The sequence below is a fragment of the Microtus oregoni genome, unplaced genomic scaffold (genome assembly GCF_018167655.1).
Source record: "Microtus oregoni isolate MIOR12 unplaced genomic scaffold, Mior012 000011F_ref0000422, whole genome shotgun sequence".
In the NCBI taxonomy this organism is placed as follows: Eukaryota; Metazoa; Chordata; class Mammalia; order Rodentia; family Cricetidae; genus Microtus; species Microtus oregoni.
Genome location: NW_024543070.1, coordinates 50,861,072 through 50,880,257, shown reverse-complemented (window position 1 = coordinate 50,880,257; position 19,186 = coordinate 50,861,072). Strand labels below are relative to the sequence as shown.

The 19,186-nt window shown below is 53.1% G+C and overlaps 1 protein-coding gene across 2 annotated transcripts; it reads left to right on the top strand.

Annotated features, from left to right (window-relative positions):
- Window positions 1–2,634: 2,634 nt before the first annotated feature.
- On the top strand, window positions 2,635–17,235 carry Grk6 (G protein-coupled receptor kinase 6). 2 transcript variants are annotated; one of them, XM_041660104.1, is made up of 16 exons: window positions 2,635–2,867; window positions 6,491–6,586; window positions 7,455–7,567; window positions 7,670–7,747; window positions 8,076–8,176; window positions 8,476–8,568; window positions 8,667–8,730; window positions 8,851–8,991; window positions 9,339–9,529; window positions 10,317–10,354; window positions 10,446–10,535; window positions 11,652–11,860; window positions 11,971–12,108; window positions 15,177–15,314; window positions 15,397–15,531; window positions 16,130–17,235. In XM_041660104.1, the coding sequence occupies exons 1-16, from the start codon at window positions 2,816–2,818 to the stop codon at window positions 16,181–16,183; spliced, it is 1,731 nt and encodes a 576-aa protein (XP_041516038.1). In that variant the 5' UTR covers window positions 2,635–2,815; the 3' UTR covers window positions 16,184–17,235. The 2 variants fall into 2 exon arrangements, with proteins under 2 accessions (XP_041516038.1, XP_041516039.1); XM_041660105.1 differs by having other exon boundaries at window positions 15,690–17,235.
- Window positions 17,236–19,186: the final 1,951 nt, after the last annotated feature.

Genomic DNA, 19,186 nt, shown 5'->3' with positions numbered 1-19,186 from the left:
TATGGCAGCTTATCACTGTCTGTAACTCCAGTTCCAGGGAACCTGACACCCATGGCAAAACACCCATGCACATAATAAACAAACCAACCAACCATCTCTAAAACCTGGGAGTTGTGACTGGTATCTTCTCTTCATCTCCTGTTAATTCCAGCTCAATGATGCTCTCAAGTTACTTGTTCACATGACCTGGCTGCTGCGACCCCAGGGTACCACCATTCTGCTGAAGGTTTATCCCAAAAGATCTACTCCCTGTCTTAGCCAAATACTAGGTTGCAAACAGTTAAACCAGACTCTGGGTAATTTAAGAAGACCTGGAAGAGACTGGACAGCTTTTGTTGAATTTCCCATGCCAGGAAGAGGGGGCTTAACACCTCTGTCCTCTCTCCTGACCCTCCACCCCTGCTTTGCTCCCACAATGAATTGCAAGTTGACCTCCAGCTGTCTTGCGTTGGTTCCTTCCTTGGCTTCAAAGATCTGCTTGGAAACATGTCATGCTACCAGGGCCTCAAGAGGGTAAAACGTTTTCCTTTCTCTAGTCTGTTTCAGGGCTTGCCTCTGTATCTCCTAGGACTCCTCCCAGAGGGAACCAAACCAGAGTGCCTGCCTTTCATAACACATCTCTACAGAGCAACCTGGAGCCCCTTAGCAAAGCAAAGATACTCTTCTACTTAAAAATCTGGCTCCATGACTCCCCAGCACCCTCAAAATGAAGTCTGAGGACCTCTTTGATCCAGGCTTCATCCAAGATGCTAACCTCATTTTATGCACCTCTCGATCTCCCCAATCCCCACCCATAAACTGCACAGATGCTCTGCCCTTGGGTGCTACATAAATCAGCCACCCTTCCCTCCTCTACAAATCCTTCTTCATGCTGCACTGGTTTAAATGTATTTCTTTACTTATATTAACTACTTAATTGACTGTGTGTAGGTAGAACACAAGCAGAGCTGATTGTCCTCTTCCACCATGTGAACCCCGGATCAAAATCAGGTCTTCATATTTAGTCAGGCTTGGCCAAAGGTGCCTTTACCAGCTAAGTCATTTCAGCAGTCACCTTTACAGATCCTTGAGAATGCATAGTCTTCTTTGGCCAGATGGTTCTTTGCATCCTCCATGCCACCAAAACTTCAAATGAGCCCATTCTCCCCCAGCCCTCGGATCTCATCTGGACACAACAGTCTTTGGTGCCTAATAGTCACTAGTCAGAGCTATCGTTTGTAAGTACAAGTAACCTGCCTGTGGACTTCATATATCATTGAACAAACCCCTCTTTGTAAGCCACAATACCTTCCACGACCTAGCTGACACCCTTGCTTCTTGTCTCACCTCAGACCACTGAACTCTGAAGCCGCCCACATTTTTTTCCCCTGGCTAAACTTACTTTATGTGCAAAGCCTCGGCTGGATCTTCTCAAATGTCACATCTTGAGATCCATTCTGGACTCTTTAATGAACTTGGGCTTGGGCATCCTAAGCGCGCTCTACCACAAAGCTATATCCCTAGATCTTTTGTTTTAGCAGCACGCGTCATTCTAAAACCACCCATTATTGTGCTCACTTACAGGGTTATTACCACCTTTCTTCCCGCCTAGCACGTAAGCACTGAGAGTTTAATTTTTTTTTTCTGTCACCACTATATCCGGCACCTGGCTGGGAGCCTGGCACAGTAGCTGTATTTTTGCAGGAAAGGATGAATATGGATCAAAGACACTTAGTTGAATCCGGTTGATCCTTAATCCCCGAGTCTGGGCAAGCCTCTGTTTCCTGCTGTGCGAAAAGGGATAGGGAGGAGGAAGTGAGATATTGAACTAAACTGCGTTGACGAGCTGCAAAAAATTGGGACTTGTTTTCCTGCAGTCTCGGCGTGCAGTCAGCCACTTAACGTCCAGCGGCTCAGCTCCCCACCTGTATAATGGGTGTGAACGAAAGCTCAACGATTTGGGATTGTAGCGCTGCCTTATAAGGCAGTAGAAGCCGAAGGCGGCCGTGAGGGTGGGAGGAGAGAAATCACAACATCCGGCTGCGGGGCGGGGGCGGCTGGGCTGGAGGCGGGCGCCGGTGGGGAGGCAGTAGCCTCTTTCCGTCGTCTGCTCGCTGCGGGACGTGCTCCTTTCAGCAGCAGCTGACCCAAGAGACGACGACAGGACGCACAGGCTAACTCAGTTACCCGCTGGCCGGCAGGCTACACAGCGTGATCGCAACAAAACCCTAGAAATCCCATCGGCGAGCCAAAGGCACTCGGTCAACGCCCCCATCCGATGACCCAATCAGATTGCACTGCTGCATGGTTGACTCTTCCTTAATCCAAACATACGCTTTGTCTCCTGGGCGTGGCCCCCCAGAGCCCACCCCCGACTCCCCGGCGGAGGCTCGGCCCTAATTGGCAGCTCAGCATCCTACGAAGGCCTAGAAATTCGAACCTAGGGGCTGAGTCCCGCCCGCAGTCCAACCAGGAAGAAGCAACGCAACGGGGCCCGCCCCCTCCCCGCGCGGAGCGAGTTCCCGGCTCCGTGGGCGGGGCAGGACGAAGAGACTGACCAATAGCAGTCTGGCGCGGGGACCGTCCGCTCGCCTATTGACTGAGCCAAGTAAACAGAGGGCGGGGCGGGGCGGGGCGGGACGGCGCCGGTGGCCCGGGAGGGGCGCAGAGTGCGCGGCGGGCGGCGGCGGCCGGGGAGGCCGGGGAGGCCCGGGAGGCCGCGGCGCGGTCAGTCGAGCCGAGCCGAGCCGCGCCGAGCCGATCGCCATCGGCTCCGGCTCTCGCGGGCGGTCCCGGCCGGCGGCGCGGCCTGGCGGGCCGGGCGGCGCTGCAGCCCATGGAGCTCGAGAACATCGTAGCGAACACGGTGCTACTCAAGGCCCGGGAAGGTGAGGCAGGCAGGCGGGCGGCCAGGCCCGGGTGCGGGGATCGCGGGCGCGCGACCTCGGAGTTCCACGGGTCGCCCGGGCCCCAGCTACCCTCGTGCCCTGGAGTCTGCACCCGGACTCTTAGCGCAGATACGAGCCCTTCCGGCCTGCCCCCGGCACCTGCCCCCGGAACCAAGGGCCCAGGAGGGGCGGGGGTCGCGCTGCGGGCATCACGGCGGGTGTGGGGGGATAAAAGGAGAAAGGGAAGGAAGAGAAAAAGATGGGACGCGAGCCCCAGGAGCGTGTATCTGAGGCCTCTTCTAGGTGAGAGGCAGGAAGGTGCCCACGTGCCCCAGGCCCAGATGCCCTGAACAGCACAAAGTTGGTAATCTGTAAAGATTGGAGAATGAATGAACCAAGCCTTTGCATAGACAGCCCAGCCGACATGGGGAAACTTGTGGACACGTACATTACCAGCAGAACTACCACTCACTAGGAGACTCTGGATACTATAAACGGGTGAATGGGTCACGATTTTTGCATACAGCAAGCCAACGACCTGTTAGGGCAGACGCACAAAGAAATGGGACCGAGCATATTGGGTTGTTCGTTGAAAAGCTTGGCTGGAAACCAGTCTTGTGGAATTAGTGCGTGCGCACATGGATGTGCTTCGGGGTGTCTGCTTATTGGTTTCACTTCAGATGCTAATTTACACCTGCTCTGTGAGGGCCCTAGGTGACCCAGGACCAGACATTAAACTCACTGCCTCCCTACCTCAGCGACATAATCACCAGACACACCTGTACTGCCCCACTCTGTCCAGGGTGCTGGGGGACCAACAACGAACAAGATTCTTTTTGGAACTCCAGGAACGTGGTGGCAGCTTTCCACTTTTTGATGGGCTGCCCGGCTGAAGGGGTCATTAGCTTCACTGTTCTAAATCAGGTTACAGATGGGAAACTGAGGCTCAAACCAGCGACTAAACCCAGATTACCCAGCAAGATTGTAATTGACCCAGGCTTAGGACTAAAGGTGCCCAGTAGAGTCTACAGCACCTCTGAGAAGCCCCCAGTGTGGTGAGGCACCTGATAGCCTCTTACTACCCAGGGCACGTCACACCCAGGAGGTGTTGCCTGGAAGTGGGATGGTCAGACTGGGTCCCTAGTGCCCAGGGGAGGCTATCTTATCTCCAGTCCCTTATCAAGTTCAGGGGCTGGGCCTTCCTCTCAGCCTCTGGGGGCATCTGCTGGTCTGTTCTGCCTTGTCATCCAGCCTGCTGGGGAGGAGGGGTAAGGAGAGCTGGGGCCAGGCCTCACTTCCTAGGGCTAGCCTCAGGCCCCTGAGGGCATTGCCTTACTGGGCCAGCGCTGCAGGTACCTTTGGGTAGTCTTTGTTGGATCTTGGGTGAGGCACGGGATAGCATGACCATAGCTGGGACTAGTGGCTCCCCTTCGAGGACCTGTCTCGTGAACTGGCTATGCTCCCCCACCCCCACCCATACACACCTGCTTGGCCTTTGGCACGCTTCCTGTCTCTTAACACCACTGTTCCTTTTTTTTCTGTATAGAAATTTTGAGCAAAGCCTCTTTGTCGTGGAGTCTCCCACTACCCTTGAACTAACTGGTGGTATCAGTGATTTCACAAACAGCTGACAGCTTGGGGTCAGCTTTCCAAGTGACCCTCAGGAGTGGGCAAACCTGTGGTTTATGTATACAGTTGACTCTTTTTTGTTGATTCTGTTTTTGAGATGGTCTTCCTATATAATCTTGACTTACTTGGAGCTTGCTATGTAGACCACAAGCTGGCCTCGAACTCAGTTTTACCTGCTTTCTGCCTCCCAAGTGCTAGGATCAAAGGTCATTTGGCGGTTAATAAATGCCACTCATGTTAGAGGTGGGAAAGGAACTTGAATTTGGGATTGGGCTTGAATTTCCTCCCACTGTCACGTTAAGGCTCTGAACTCACCACTCAGAGACTCAGTTTTCTTGGGAACTTGTGTGTTATCTGGTTGGGGGGATGGCCCTGGGGGTGTGCACCCTCACTTGGATTTTCTTCCTTTCCCAGGTGGCAGAGGCACACAGGAGGGCAGGGTTGGGTGGAGGGGAGCCCCACAGATAGCCCCACAGTTCTAGGACAGGACATTTGCATGTGACTTGTTGCTCTGGAGCTGGGAGGAGGGAGAGGAGGAAGTGACTTCTGGGGGAGGCAAGCAAATGGAGGGTTGGGTGAGGGACCGGGGTGGAGGGAGAGTGGGAGGAGTTCCTCTTCGGGGGAGGCCTTGCCATTGGTTAAGGAGTAGAGGTCTCTTACTTGCAGTGAAGCAATGACTGAGGCACGTGGGGTATAGGCTGTAGCAGGGCCACCAGAGGGTTTCTCAAGGGGACACTGCAGCACTTCCTTCTTCCTCCGGGAGCCCAATCAGGGACCCAGCCCTGCCCCTTTCCCAGAAGGCAGCTTTTCCTCCTGTACTGCTTACACTGGGTCAAGGGGAGACAATAGTGGGGAAACTGAGACCAGGCAAGGGAAATTCATTGCCTAAGGTCCTCAGTGAATTGGAGATGGGTCTTGCCTCTTTCCACAACCCTACTGAGTGCTGGACACAGTTCCTTCTCCCCCCACTCACCTTGGAGGTGCCACGACAGTTGGGTAGTGTGGGTGCTACAGTGACTGCCAAAAGTTCCCGATCCTGGTCCTCTCCCGCCATCCTTAGTGTGTTGTCCCAAAGACCTGTGTGGCTTTCTTTCTGACGTGCTCTGTTTTCCTGCAGTGTGGAGTTTTGAGACCTTGCCTATGTAGGCCTGACTGTTCTGGAACTCACTGTGAGACCAGGCTGGTCTTGATCTCACAGAGACCCCACCTCCAGTTCACGCCCCCTCACTATTTCAGCAGGTTGGGGTGGGAACTGCCGAAGCACACATTTACCCTACCTTTCAGATTCTGGAGGCGTCCCAGCAGCTACAGATAGGGGCTCACCTAGGTAGGCAAGCATCAAGGCAGGGGTAGGGGCATCCTGAATGCCAGCCCTCCTGTGGGCAGGGAGATAGTTCTGGTGCAATCCTTGGTGTTAAGGGCCTGGGGGATTGCCTGGGCTGTCCCTGGTATCAAGTACCACATAGATTCTCTGGCTGGCATGCCTCGGCTTCTTTGGTGACCCTCTCCACTGTGATGCCCTTGGCTACTTTTTTGTTTGCTTGCTTTTTTCTTTCTTTTCTTTTTCTTTCTTTCTTTCTTTCTCTCTCTCTCTCTTTTTTTTTTTTTTTTTGACATGATTTCTATATGTGTAACAGCTCTGGCTATCCTGGAACTCACAAGAGATCCACCTTCCTCTGCCTCCTGAGTATTGGGATTAAAGGCTTGTAGGTGGCCAGGCTCTTGTCTACTTTCTTAACCTGTAGAATTCCTGCTGAGTAGGGAGTGAATGAGGCAAACTTCTTGCAAAAATGTCCTCACTGCTCTTTCTGGTTCTCATCCTGGGATCCCTTAGCATGGCTGCCCAGAAGGACCATGTGTATACTGGAACTTGTAAGGGGCAGGTAGGAGTCTATGGTACTTCAGGACTCCAGGGAGACCCAGCTCCTGGGGTGTACAGGAGTGTGTGGTAGCTCAGGACTCCAGTAAGACCCTGCTCCTGGTTGCTCTTGCAGGTGGTGGCGGGAATCGCAAAGGCAAAAGCAAGAAATGGCGTCAGATGCTGCAATTCCCCCATATCAGCCAGTGTGAAGAGCTTCGGCTCAGCCTTGGTGAGGCGTGGGTAAAGCCCCGGATTGCCAGAGCAGAGGGGAGGCTACCCAGCAGGATCCTTTCCAGCCAGACCTTGCCCTGGGTCACAGGAGCACCATAGGGGAAGGGGGTGTCCAATGCCCAGGAAGACTGAGACTACATGATCCAGCCCAGTTTCGGTTCCTGGGTTTGAAATGGGTGGAAGGGAGAGAATCGGTTCTGACTGGTGTCAGTGGAGTGGGCATGGGGAAGAGGAGAGCTGGTATGATGGACTGGAGGGAGGAAAGGCAGCCTGGGCCAACAGGTTTGGAACACCAGTCCTGTGCTTATGACCTGAGGGCACCCATCAAAGCTAGAGAAGTATGATCTGGTTATTTCTAGAAGGGGCACAAGGGCTCACCCCGATGCTATTTCTTGGGTGAGGATCTGAAGCACTTGAGGTGTCCCAGGTCCCTGCTGATGGCTTGCATGTGGGTAGAATGTACCCTGCTTTGGAAAGGAGGCCCAGCTGAGAGCAGCGGAAGCCACAGCTTCCTCTCGCACTTTCGCCAGGCAGGCAACAGGTGTAGGCTTGGGCTGGGCCGGGCCGGAACCTCACAGACCACACCCAACCCCAGAACTGTAACATGCACGTCTGTGAACCCGGAGACCTGGGCTCTGGAGTCCAGACTCCTGGCTGTGTGACAGAGTTGAATTGATCAACCTCTCTGGGTCCCATAGCCCCCAGGTTTCATTGGGGTAACAGTGGTACCCACCTGAGGGTTACAGTGAGGGTTCTAAAGAAGATAATGGCTACCGCTCTCAGAGCTAGAAGTTATCAGATCCCAGATGTAGGGGTATATAGACCACAGTGCCCTGTGACCCAGCAGCTCCCCTCTTGGCCTGCAGAGCGTGACTACCACAGCCTGTGTGAGCGTCAGCCCATTGGGCGCCTGTTATTTCGTGAGTTCTGCGCCACAAGGCCTGAGCTGACCCGCTGTATTGCCTTCCTGGATGGGGTGGTGAGTACCGTGCTGAGGGCAGGCAGAGGTCCTGGCCACGCCCTTCCCCCCCACATCTGTCACCTCGCTCAGCCTCCAGCTTCTTTGCCTCTCACCCTGCAGGCTGAGTATGAAGTGACCCCTGATGAGAAACGGAAGGCATGTGGGCGGCGACTAATGCAGAATTTTCTGAGCCACACGGTGAGTGAGCCGTGATGGAGAGATGACGACAACAGGCAGAGGAGTGACCACAGCCTGGGCAGTGAGTGCCTTGGAGCTGTTCCAGGCAGCACCATGGGCATAGAGCCCAGGGGTTGGGCTGAGCTTGGGTCAGGCAGCCTGCCAGTGGCTGTCTCACTCACCCTGTCTCAAGCGGGAGGGGGCAGGAAGGGAGTTCAGCAAAAAACGCAGCCAGTGCACTACCCATCCACAGCCACCCTTGGCACCCACAGACCTGGCAGTATTGCCTTGGGCGTAGGCAGCTGTCCAAGGGAGCCTCTGCATTGACCTGTCCATGGCCTGTCCCTAGGGTCCTGACCTCATCCCCGAAGTTCCCCGGCAGCTGGTGAGTAACTGTGCCCAGCGGCTAGAGCAGGGACCCTGCAAAGACCTCTTCCAAGAGCTGACCCGGTAAGGCTCCATCCCCACCAATTTAGAACTGTGCTAAGGAAAGGGGCTTCTGTGGTCCTTGAAGTCCCTGGCAAGCTCAGCTCCTCTCCCTGTCCACGCTGTTGGACTTTAGCAGTGGCCTCCCTCTGTGTTTCAGCATGGGATGCATGTCTCCTGCTCAGTGCATTAGTGAGAAGATTGTCCAAGGACAAGGATGGTGCTTTGTGGGCTGAGCACACTTACAATGGGAGGCCTGGGCCTTCAGGCTGAGATTGGGATTGTTAGGGACCAATCCCTATGGGCTGCTCCTTTCTCTACAGGCTGACCCACGAGTACCTGAGCATGGCCCCTTTTGCCGACTACCTCGACAGCATCTACTTTAACCGTTTTCTGCAGTGGAAGTGGCTGGAAAGGTGCGCTCCTTGTGGGCTGGTCTGGGGTAGGCAAGGCTGTGGGGTTTCCTTGTGGGAATCCCTGCATAAATATTTGTTTCTTTTACTCTTGCCTATAGGCAGCCAGTGACCAAAAACACCTTTAGGCAGTATCGAGTTCTGGGCAAAGGTGGCTTTGGGGAGGTGAGTGGCCTCCTGGTGCCTTTGCAGAGTACACTAGATGGGGTATGGTAGCCCTGGACCTTCCCGCCTCCAGCAAGAGCATGGCTGGCCCCCATTTGTTCCTGTCTACCCCGGCTACAGGTATGTGCCTGCCAGGTGCGGGCAACAGGCAAGATGTATGCATGCAAGAAACTGGAAAAGAAACGAATCAAGAAGCGGAAAGGGGAGGCCATGGCGCTCAATGAGAAGCAGATCCTGGAAAAAGTGAACAGTAGGTTTGTAGTAAGTACACAAGGAGCTCTCTCCCTCCCCTACGGTCTCACTGACATCTGCCTTCCCCCCCAACCAGGCTAAAGTCCCTCCCTGCTGCCAAAGGGACTGCCCTTCCTGCCCTGGGCAGTACCTAAGAAGGGTGGGGTAGGAGCTATTTCAGGCTCAGGAAGCCTGCTGAGCCCTAAGGAGTGGCACAGAGAAGATTGTTTGGGTGGCTGCTATTAGCACATGTGTACACACACGCGCACACACACCCCAGGCGCACACACACACACACACACACACACACACACTCACTCGCACACCCCAGGCACCCCCACAGCTCCTGCCTGAAGGTTTGTTTCTCCTGAGCACAGGTGAGCTTAGCCTACGCCTATGAGACAAAGGATGCGCTGTGCCTGGTGCTGACATTGATGAATGGAGGCGACCTCAAATTCCACATCTACCACATGGGCCAAGCTGGCTTTCCTGAAGCAAGGGCTGTCTTCTATGCTGCGGAGATCTGCTGCGGCCTGGAGGACCTGCACCGGGAACGCATTGTGTACAGGTGGGGCTGAGCTTCTGGGATGGCCACTCCAGGACTGGTCCTTCCTGGACAGGGGCAGCAGTTAGATGATAGTGGCAGATAAGGCTGTCTATCAAGCCAGCCAGTGGAAGGACAGTGCGCTGGGGGTTTGTCTAGCCACAAGCCAACACTGGCTCTAGGCACAAACTTACCCACATTTGATAGATTTGAGTGCTTCATGCCTAGGTTTTGGGATCTAGCCGGACCACTGTGTGAATTCTTTTTGTCGCCCTTCTCTGTGTGACCTTGAGCTAGTCAGCTCCCTGCTTCCAGCATGAGTTCTTTTTCTGGGAGACCGTCATTCCTGCCTTGCAGGTGGGCTCAGTAGTAGAGAGCTCTGCTTATGGATGGCGCTTTCCCCTGAGCCTCACTGCGGCCTCAGAGGGGATGGAAGAGTAGCCTCATGTGACAGAGAAGGTAGAGTTGGCCACCAGGGGAAGGGAGCTGCACCATCAAGGGTGACCAAGTCCAAGGATGACGTCCAAGGATTCCCTCCTCCCAGATGGGTCCCCCCACTGGGTGGGTGTCCTCAGTACTTTGGATTCACTGCCCTAAAAGGCTCCTAAAGTACCGGCTCTGGAGGTCCTTGCCCTGCTCCCCTGAGTTGGCTGCAGCCTGGGGAGAGCAGGGCTCTTTTACCCTGGCAGCAAATGAGTCCTTCACCTTGCTCCATGCCCGATCCCAGCAGGCACTTGAGCTACGAGAGGCTGGCTGTGTCTGGCTTCTTGGAAAACGGCAGCATCTGACCCTGCCTTTTTTCTCCCCTTAGGGACCTAAAGCCAGAGAATATCCTGCTGGATGACCATGGTGGGTGAGAAGTGAGAAGGCCCAAGTGGGAGGGATGTGATGGGAAAGCCTGGCCTGTCAGTGGACCCACCTGCTTCAATACCCCACCCAGGCCACATCCGCATCTCTGACCTGGGACTGGCTGTGCATGTGCCCGAGGGCCAGACCATCAAAGGCCGTGTGGGCACTGTGGGCTACATGGGTAAGTCCAGTCTCCTGGGTCCCCATGCTGTCCTTAGCCTGGCCTACCCACTGCTGTTTGGCGATGTGTGTGTGTGTTCCATCTCAGAGTAGATAACCCATATCAAAACTGCTACTTGTTGTTGTTGTGGTGGTGATGGTGGTGTGTTAGGAGACCAGGGCTTAGCCAGTTCCCCATTGTGAAGCTGCTAGTCATTTGCTGGGTGCTTATTGAACTCCAAGGATTGGGTGGACCTGTTGGAGTGAAGGTTAAGGAAGCCAAATGCATTTCCATGGCCCATTGTTCCCCTGCATGGCCCATGCTTGGACTATCATGCCTGTCTAAGATCTAGGCAGTGGAGCCCTCCTAGCGTGTGACTGTGGAACCCAGTGCAGTCCAGGTTTTCCAGGCTCCATCTTGAGAGCTAATAACTCCACTTTTAGCCTCTCTTTCTTCTGCTGTAAACCTCCTCAGAGCTGCCTCCTGGAGGGCTTTGAGATTAGAGATGTGGGGAGGGGGGACTCTGCAGGAGGTGCCCGGCAGGTGGAGGTACCAGCAAGTGGGTCTTTTCCTCCCCTCATGAAATCCAGAAGCTAAAGTCAGTGGCTACATGGTCCTGATAGGGCCTACATGAATCCTGAAGTTTAATTGTTTTTAGAATAATTTGAATTGATTGCCAACATTTAATAAGCCAGACAACTTCATGTTTAAAAAAAAATAAGTAGTGGGGGATTTGAGGCTGGGTGTGTACGAGATAGCTCATACGGCTACGTGTGCATGGCCCTGTGTTCACCAAACTCCAGCGTTGGGATCTACACACACACAAACTCACACACACACACACACACACAAAACCCAATTTGTTCTAGAAAAAAAAATAATAAAGCAAAGCAAAACAAACAAACAAAAAAGAACAGTCAGACATGGTGACCTTGATGTGACACCCACCCTCTTCAGGGCCACATCAGCTCCCATTGTGAGATGTGGTTTCTTATACTGCCTGAGTCCCACCAGGCCAGTGAAATGCCTGCCCAGCCAATGAGTGTTTGTACTGATCCCCTGGTTTTTGTTTCTGAGGCCTGAGGGCTGTCTGTTCCCTACTGCTTACCGAGCCCTGACTCCTGTGCCCCTGCCCAGCTCCGGAGGTAGTGAAGAATGAGCGGTATACCTTCAGCCCTGACTGGTGGGCGCTTGGCTGCCTCCTCTATGAGATGATTGCAGGCCAGTCACCCTTCCAGCAGAGGAAGAAGAAGATCAAGCGGGAAGAAGTAGAGAGGTTGGTCAAGGAGGTGCCCGAGGAATACACAGAGCACTTTTCCCCACAGGCACGCTCGCTCTGTTCTCAGGTACTACTGCAAGCTATAGGTGGGCCTGGCCTGGCCTGGCCTGGCCTGGGCTGGAGCCGGGGGTACCTCAGCTGCCCAGAGAAACCCTAACCACCCATGCCCTGCTACAGCTTCTCAGCAAGGACCCTGCTGAGCGCCTGGGGTGTCGTGGAGGTGGTGCCCGGGAGGTAAAAGAGCACCCCCTTTTCAAGAAACTGAATTTCAAGCGGCTGGGAGCTGGGATGCTGGAACCACCTTTTAAGCCTGATGTAAGTCCTACCCACCCTTGCTAATGGTCAGGCCAGGGGTCAGGTCAAGCCAGGGTGCAAGAGGGCTTGGAGCAATGAGCAGGTCGCTTTCAGTGCAAATGTTAGAAAAACCCATCTAATGGTTGGGCTGCCCTCCAGAAAGTGTATGTATGAGCATTCGTGTGTGTGCATGCACGAGTTTTAGTGTTAGGATAGGATGGGGGTGGACATGGGGATGCTTCAGGAGCATGGCAGCAACTCGATTCCTCTCGGGCATCTTTCTCAGGGAGTGGCACTGGTGGCCTAGCAGCTCAACCTCACATCTTCTTAGCTAGCCAGCTACCCAGTGGAAAGAGAGCAACTCTATTCAAGAACTCGAAAGGAAATTCTGAGACTGTTTGCCAAAGAGCCTCACTGGGTACCTGGATCACATGCCTTCTGTTCCAGTGGCAGCTTGCGTCCCCCCTAAGTCTGTGGAGACGGGGTCCTGTGTTTGACAGCTTGCCAGGAGCACCTGGGAAAGCCTTCAGGCGATGGGCTCACCAGCTTGGTGGCTGTCAACCACATGTGTTTATGCTTTTACATATACCTGGATATCATATGTGTCAGGCCTTGTTGGTAATGAGGCCCACAGAGCCAGGCCATCCCTATGCTCTAATGGAGAGACACCAAAATAAAGCAGTAAACAACTGAGTGACAGAGGAAAGAGAACAGGCTAGGAAGGCAGCTCTGAGGAGGTGTAGTCACTTTAGACAGGGTGATCTCTGAGAAGCTGATGCCTAAGTAGAACTGAAGAGAGAATCATGCCAAGATTTGAGAACATGGGCAGTACAGGCAAAAGGAGCAGGCAGGCACCAAAGCCCTGAGGCAGGATCAGCCTAGGGACAAGGAAGGGCAGCTATGAGGCCAGTCTGGCTGGAGCAAGTATGTGTAGAGCAGGAACGATTCCATGCTCTAAGCACGGCAGGCTACCTTTGTGGGGGGCTCAGCCCTAAATGAGGTGTGGGAATGGGTCATAGAAGATAGGCATGTTAGTGGGGGGCGGGCGGGTGGTGATGGAAGCTGAGTGATGGCTCAGATGGTAGACCTCACCCACACCGAGAGGGTGAGCCTTGTTAGTGGGCTGGCACTTGAACCAAGCAGGTCTGACTTCATCCTGCTGCCTCAGGCTAGAGCTGCTGCACAGGCTGATTCCCACTCTGTGTGTCCTCTAATGAAGGAGTCACACTGTGATATCTGCACAGGCTGATTCCCACTCTGTCCTCTAATGAAGTAGTCACACTGTGATATCTGCACAGACTGATTCCCACTCTGTCCTCTAATGAAGGAGTCACACTGTGATATCTGCACAGGCTGATTCCCACTCTGCATATTCTCTAATGAGGTAGTCACACTGCCTATGGGTCAGTGGCTCAAATTTAGAAATAAAGTCAACGTCTTGGAATTTAACATTAGAAGTAGTTTGTTTATTATGTATACAGTGTTCTGTCTGCATGTTTGCTTGCACACCAGAAGAGGGCATCAGATCTCATTACAGATGTTGTGAGCTGCCTTGTGGTTGGTTGCTGGGAATTGAACTCAGGACCTCTGGAAGAGCAGTCAGTGCTCTTAATCTCTGAGCCATCTCTCCAGCCCTGCCTTTTTGTTTTGTTGTTGTTGTTTTTTTAATTAAGAACGCAATGGCCTGCATGTGTTTGTGTAGGGGTGTGTACATGTGAATTCAGATGTGAATTCAGGAGTCTGTGGAAGGCCAGAGGTATCAGATCCTCTTGGAAGAGCAGTGTAAGCTTTTAACTTCTGAGCCAGCACTTGACAATTTTTTGTTGTTTGTTTTTGGCTTTGTTCTTAGGGACAAAGTTTCTTTCTGTAGCTCTGGCTGACCAGGAACTTACTCTGTAGACCATGAACTCAGAGATCCACCTGCCTCTGCCTCTGAGTGCTAGGATTAACAGCGTGCTAGCATGCCCAGCTGACAATATATCTTTAACAACTCTATTAGAATGGAATTCACAAAGGTAACCCATTTAAAGTATGCAGTTCAATTGAAAGAGTCATGTGATTGTCAGCACATAAGGCCAGGATGTTTTCACCAGCCTCTTCAGAACCCAGACAAGACCTGATGTCCATCAGGGTTCTGAATGCTCCCCTCTTGTCCCAGGAACTCACTAGTTCTGTGTGAGTAGATGGATACTTGGACTGGCTTCTTTTGCTAAGAATGCTTGCAAGGTTCATCCGTGTTGAAGCATACACCAATACGTTGTTCTTTTTCAAAGCTGAATAATATTCTATTATATGAATATGAATTTTATTCATAGTTGGCATGAGGGTATCTTTCTTTTTGGGGGCGGGGCTATCAGGAATAATGCTATATTTTGAGATGAGGTCCATTGTACTGCCTTGTGCAGTTTTGAACTCGCAGACTCAAGCATTCTCTCTGCCTTAGTACATACATTGATATGAAATTACAAATGTTATGTCTTTTATGGAGCTTTGGACTTTCCCAGGTCAGACACACAAATGCATGATAGTCATGATAATGTGTGTATTGGTAGGTAGGTTAGTAGATAGTGTATGTGTGCTGGGGATGGAACCCAGGGCCTCAAGCATACTGAGCAAATGCTCTACACCACCAAACTACACCTCTAGCTCATGATAATTTTTTAATTGACTTCCTTTGTGGTAAGATTTTGAAAGCAGTGTAGAGATAGAAAAGAAAGTGGTCTTCGAATGCAGAGGAACTGGGGAGGTATTTGAAAAACCACTCCAGTTCTGTACATTCTAAAGACCCTCACCAGTCCCTATACAGGGAGCCAGTACTCCCCTTCCCACCCCAACCACTAGCCACATACCCAGGCAGTCTCATGCAAGCGGCCAGCCCAGCCTACTACTAGGCCTGTGCCAAGCCTTATTAGGTCACTGCTCAGCAAAGAGTCATGACCCTAGTCGATGGGTGAAACCTGCCTCAGAGAAAAATGTGTGGGGTGCCTTGCCACTGTCTCTAAACCAGGGAGCAGCAGGCATCAGGGCAGATCCAGGCCTAGGGTGATTGAGATCGAGGCCTGCTGACCCCTCCCTCTGCTTACCCCCAGCCCCAGGCCATTTACTGCAAGGACGTTCTGGACATCGAGCAGTTCTCTACAGTTAAAGGGGTGGATCTGGAACCCACCGACCAAGACTTCTACCAGAAGTTTGCCACGGGTAGCGTGTCCATCCCCTGGCAGAATGAGGTAGGGACTACCCTGCAAGTGGGGCAGGCTCCGGGAGGGGTATCCCTGGGGCCCCCTCTCACAGCCACTTGTTCCTGGGTAGATGGTGGAGACCGAGTGCTTCCAGGAACTCAATGTCTTTGGGCTGGATGGGTCAGTTCCCCCAGACCTGGACTGGAAAGGCCAGCCACCTGCACCCCCCAAGAAGGGATTGCTGCACAGGCTCTTCAGTCGCCAAGTAAGTCCTGCCAGTGTCTGACCTGTGCCCCCAGCCTGTTCCATAGTGGGTGGGAGGTAGAGCCGGTGCCCACCTACACTGGGAATAGGCATCCTCCAGCCTCATTCCTGCCTGTCCCCCACGCCTGGCTGGTCTCATGGCCTCTTTTCTCTTTCCAGAGGTGAGCAGTGTGGGCTCCTCATGGGTTGGCTGCTGCCCGACTGTGGGGAGCCCCAGGCAGCCCTTCCATGGCAGAGGCGAGATGTAGGAGAAAGAAGTCTGGTGCCCACCTTACCCGCTCCCTCCCTGCTGCTTCTCCCCTGCACCCTGACCCCTTCCAGCTGCTAACCTTACTTAGCATCTGTCTCCCTGTGCCTGTCTGTCCAGGGGATGGACAAAGGCCTTGCCCTTGCGGATCCTGGGAGGTTTCTAGTCTCCTGCAGTCTGTCGCTAGAAAGCTCTACCCTGACACCATCCATGTTTGGACCGAGCTGCTACTCTGAGACTGTGGGAACCCCACACCCCCTTTCTGGGCATGACACTGGCCTTGGTCAGCCTTAATGGTGACTAATGGCACCTGCTGTGCCTCTCTCCCTTCATGTCTTCCCTGTCCCTCCAGGATTGCTGTGGGAACTGCAGCGACAGTGAGGAAGAGCTCCCCACCCGCCTCTAGCCCCCAGGCGGAGGCCCCTACCAGTGGTTGGCGGTAGCAGCTACTCTCAGTGACGTTTACAGTTTTGCACAGTGGTGTCCCCCATTGTCCACTCAAGTCGTGGTCTGGGGAACACAGCCGGAACTGTCCCCAGTGTCCTCCGTCCCTGGCCCAGCTGAGTTTGACAAGGCCTGGGTCATCTTGGGACAAAGGTGCGTCCCTTCAGCTCTTCTCTGTGGAGCTCGGGGCTTTATGTATTTATGTATTTGTACGAATGTATATAGCTACCAGAGCGATCTTAATTCCACCCTGAGCCTGGCACCCAGGGCATCTAGCCCTGGCTGGGAGAGCCAGGAGCTGGCAGAGGAGCCAATGCCAAACTCTAGGCTTCTTGGGCCCAGTCCAGATGAGCAGAGTATGGGCCAGGTCAGACCTCTGACCCCAGCATTGCACTGGTCACCACCAACCTCCAAGTTAGCCTTGTGCCTGCCTGTCATGGACTTAAGCCACCACCTTCTGGTTGCCCAGTGCTGTCACTTTTTCTCAGCATTTGTTAGAGCTGGAAATGGGGGCTTTGTATCCTCTAGGCCTGGGCCATGCTGTAACCACAGACTGAACTGACTGGGACCCATCAGACCACGAGATGGGTCACCTGCATACTATCCCTTATTCTGGGTCATGTTCTGAAGATACATTTTTCAGAAGTGCCCCAGCCCAGGCCATAGGAGGGGTTAGAATTACCCCTCCAACATTCCAGAATCCCTCATAAAAGTAGACATGTGCCCAGCAATAATCCACCCTTCCCTGTGTGTGCCTGCTGGGGGTAGGGGTTGAGTGTATACCAGTGTGTGAAGAGGGTGGGGTAAGGCTGTGCCTAAGCCCAGACCCTAGCCCTGGCCCGTCCCAGATTGTGATGGCCGTCCTGATGTTAGTGTTAGGACAACGTGGGACCATAAAAGGCCCTGGCTTTTGCATATTTAAAGCCAATGTAAGCTGCCACGTGTCTTTGTGTGACCAATGTGAGCTGCCACGTGTCTCTGTGAGAATACAGTCTTGAGCACAAGCCTGGCAGCCACCCCGCTTGTCTCTTTTTTTAAATTATTTCTCGTGTTTCAAGGATTCTTCCTGTTTCTTGGCACAGTCAAAAGGGATTGGAGGCAAACCTGGAAGGGGACTAGGGGCTGCCCTTCAAAAGCCCAAGAATCTTCAGGACTTTACAAGCAACCAGACCCTGGTGTGGGAACTCAGTCTCTGGGTTTTTCTACTCCTAAGTGGAACACAGGCTTGGACACCAGCTAGGTTGTATGTTTGACTGCTACAGAGGTAGATGTATCTGGTTGGGTTTTAGACTTTCCGAGGCCAAAGTGGCCTTTTAAACTTGAGAGGTGTGGAGAGGCCAATGGGAGGTGTTGTGAGTAACACCAGTCCTGAGTCTGTTAATCTGGCCTTCTGCTTTGTGTTTTCTCCTGTGGGTGACCAAAGATGATCTGAGTTACTTGGGTGGTTTGAGTAGGAAGGGTGAGGCAGGGGTAGGAGGGACCAGCCACCTGAGTTTTTGAAGTTAGTGACTAACAGGTCCTGAAGCAGTCACCTGAAGAATTAGCAGGATCCATTAGGGGAAGGGAGGAGTCTGTGCAAATTTCGGGAGAAGGAAGAGCAAGAGCTGTTTAACAAAAAACTTCTCCCAGACTGTACAAATTCCTCCCAGGGTCCTTAACTTCCCAGGATTCCATGGAGTCACCCTGCCTGTGAGCTGGGCACCACATGCTGTGAACATGACAGCCGTGGCTACACTTCTAGTCTGGCAACTTTTGAAGCTGACTCTGCTTGGCCCTTTCTTGTCTGAGGGTGCCCGTTTCCTTGCATATCGACTATGAGACTCAAACAGCTGGGGAGTCACTGGTGCTCCCTGGCTAGCTGGCTGGCCTCAAACTTTCCCTTTTTCTGGCTTTCCTGTGTAGTGTTAGGATTGTGTGTACGTGCCATCACAGCAGTAGTTGCCAGCATGGGCCTCCTAGCATATAGAATGTTTGTCGATGCTTCTATCCATGCAAAGGAAATAAGGGTGTGCAAGGGTTCTGCGCTGGGTAGAAAGCAAGCCAGATGAAGGAAAGTATGCAAGGGTGAGTGTAAGGCCATGAAATCCTCTGCCTGCTACTTGGTCCAGGCCCTGCAACCTCCCTTGGGCTAAGAGGCATCCAGGAAACTTCTTGTCTAAGGTTAGGGTCACTTAAATCCTTTGTAAAGTTTCCCAACAACACTGTCAAAGTTCCACTCCCTAGACAGTCCTATGGTGAGAACTAGGGACCCAAGTGGAGACCAGGTCCCTGCCAGCTCTGAGCTAACATGGTAGGCAAGGAGACGCGGGCTTGGTATGATCAACATTGTGGCAGAGGGTTCTAGAGGGCTAAGTCTTGGGGGACAACATTGAGCGTGATGGGGTTGGCGGTACTCCAGGACAAGGCCAGCTGTGCCCATCAAATGGCTGATGAGCATGGGTTGGGAAAGGAGTGGCTGAAGCTGGTAAGAACCAGCCACCTTTGGAAGCTGGGGTGACTCTGCTGGAGGTTGGGAGGGTCCCGAAGGGTTAAGTACCTAACCCACCATGTAGAAGAGCACACTACTGTATCTTTGGCAAACCATTCTCTCTTATCCCCATCCACACACATTACATAGTGCAGAGCTTTTATCTCATTGCATATGCAGTGCAGCCAAACACATGTGGTCCAGGTAGAAGTGCTGTAGGTTGTTAAGAATATGGAAGGTAGCCACGCACGCCTTTAATCCCAGCACTCCTGGCATGGCCAGGAGGATCTCAGTTCAAGACCAGCCTGGTCTACAAAGTGAGTTCCAACACAGCCATAGGCACACAAACCTTGACAAACAAAAGCCATGGGAGGCTGGTGGGTGTAGCTCAGTGGTGGAAGTGCTTTCCTAGCACTTGTGAAAGGCCTGGGTTTGATCGCCTGAGCTGTGAGGGGGAAAAAAAAAACAGACAAAAGGGGCCCCTGCTAGTTGCTAACT

What these genes read in the sequence shown, in the direction of transcription:
- Grk6 (XM_041660104.1), top strand. Translation starts at nt 2,816, where the DNA reads ATGGAGCTCGAGAACATCGTAGCGAACACGGTGCTACTCAAGGCCCGG. An exon ending in CGGGAACGCATTGTGTACAG is followed by an intron (nt 9,530 to 10,316) that starts GTGGGGCTGAGC and finishes TTCTCCCCTTAG; the next exon opens with GGACCTAAAGCCAGAGAATA. An exon ending in CCATCCCCTGGCAGAATGAG is followed by an intron (nt 15,315 to 15,396) that starts GTAGGGACTACC and finishes GTTCCTGGGTAG; the next exon opens with ATGGTGGAGACCGAGTGCTT.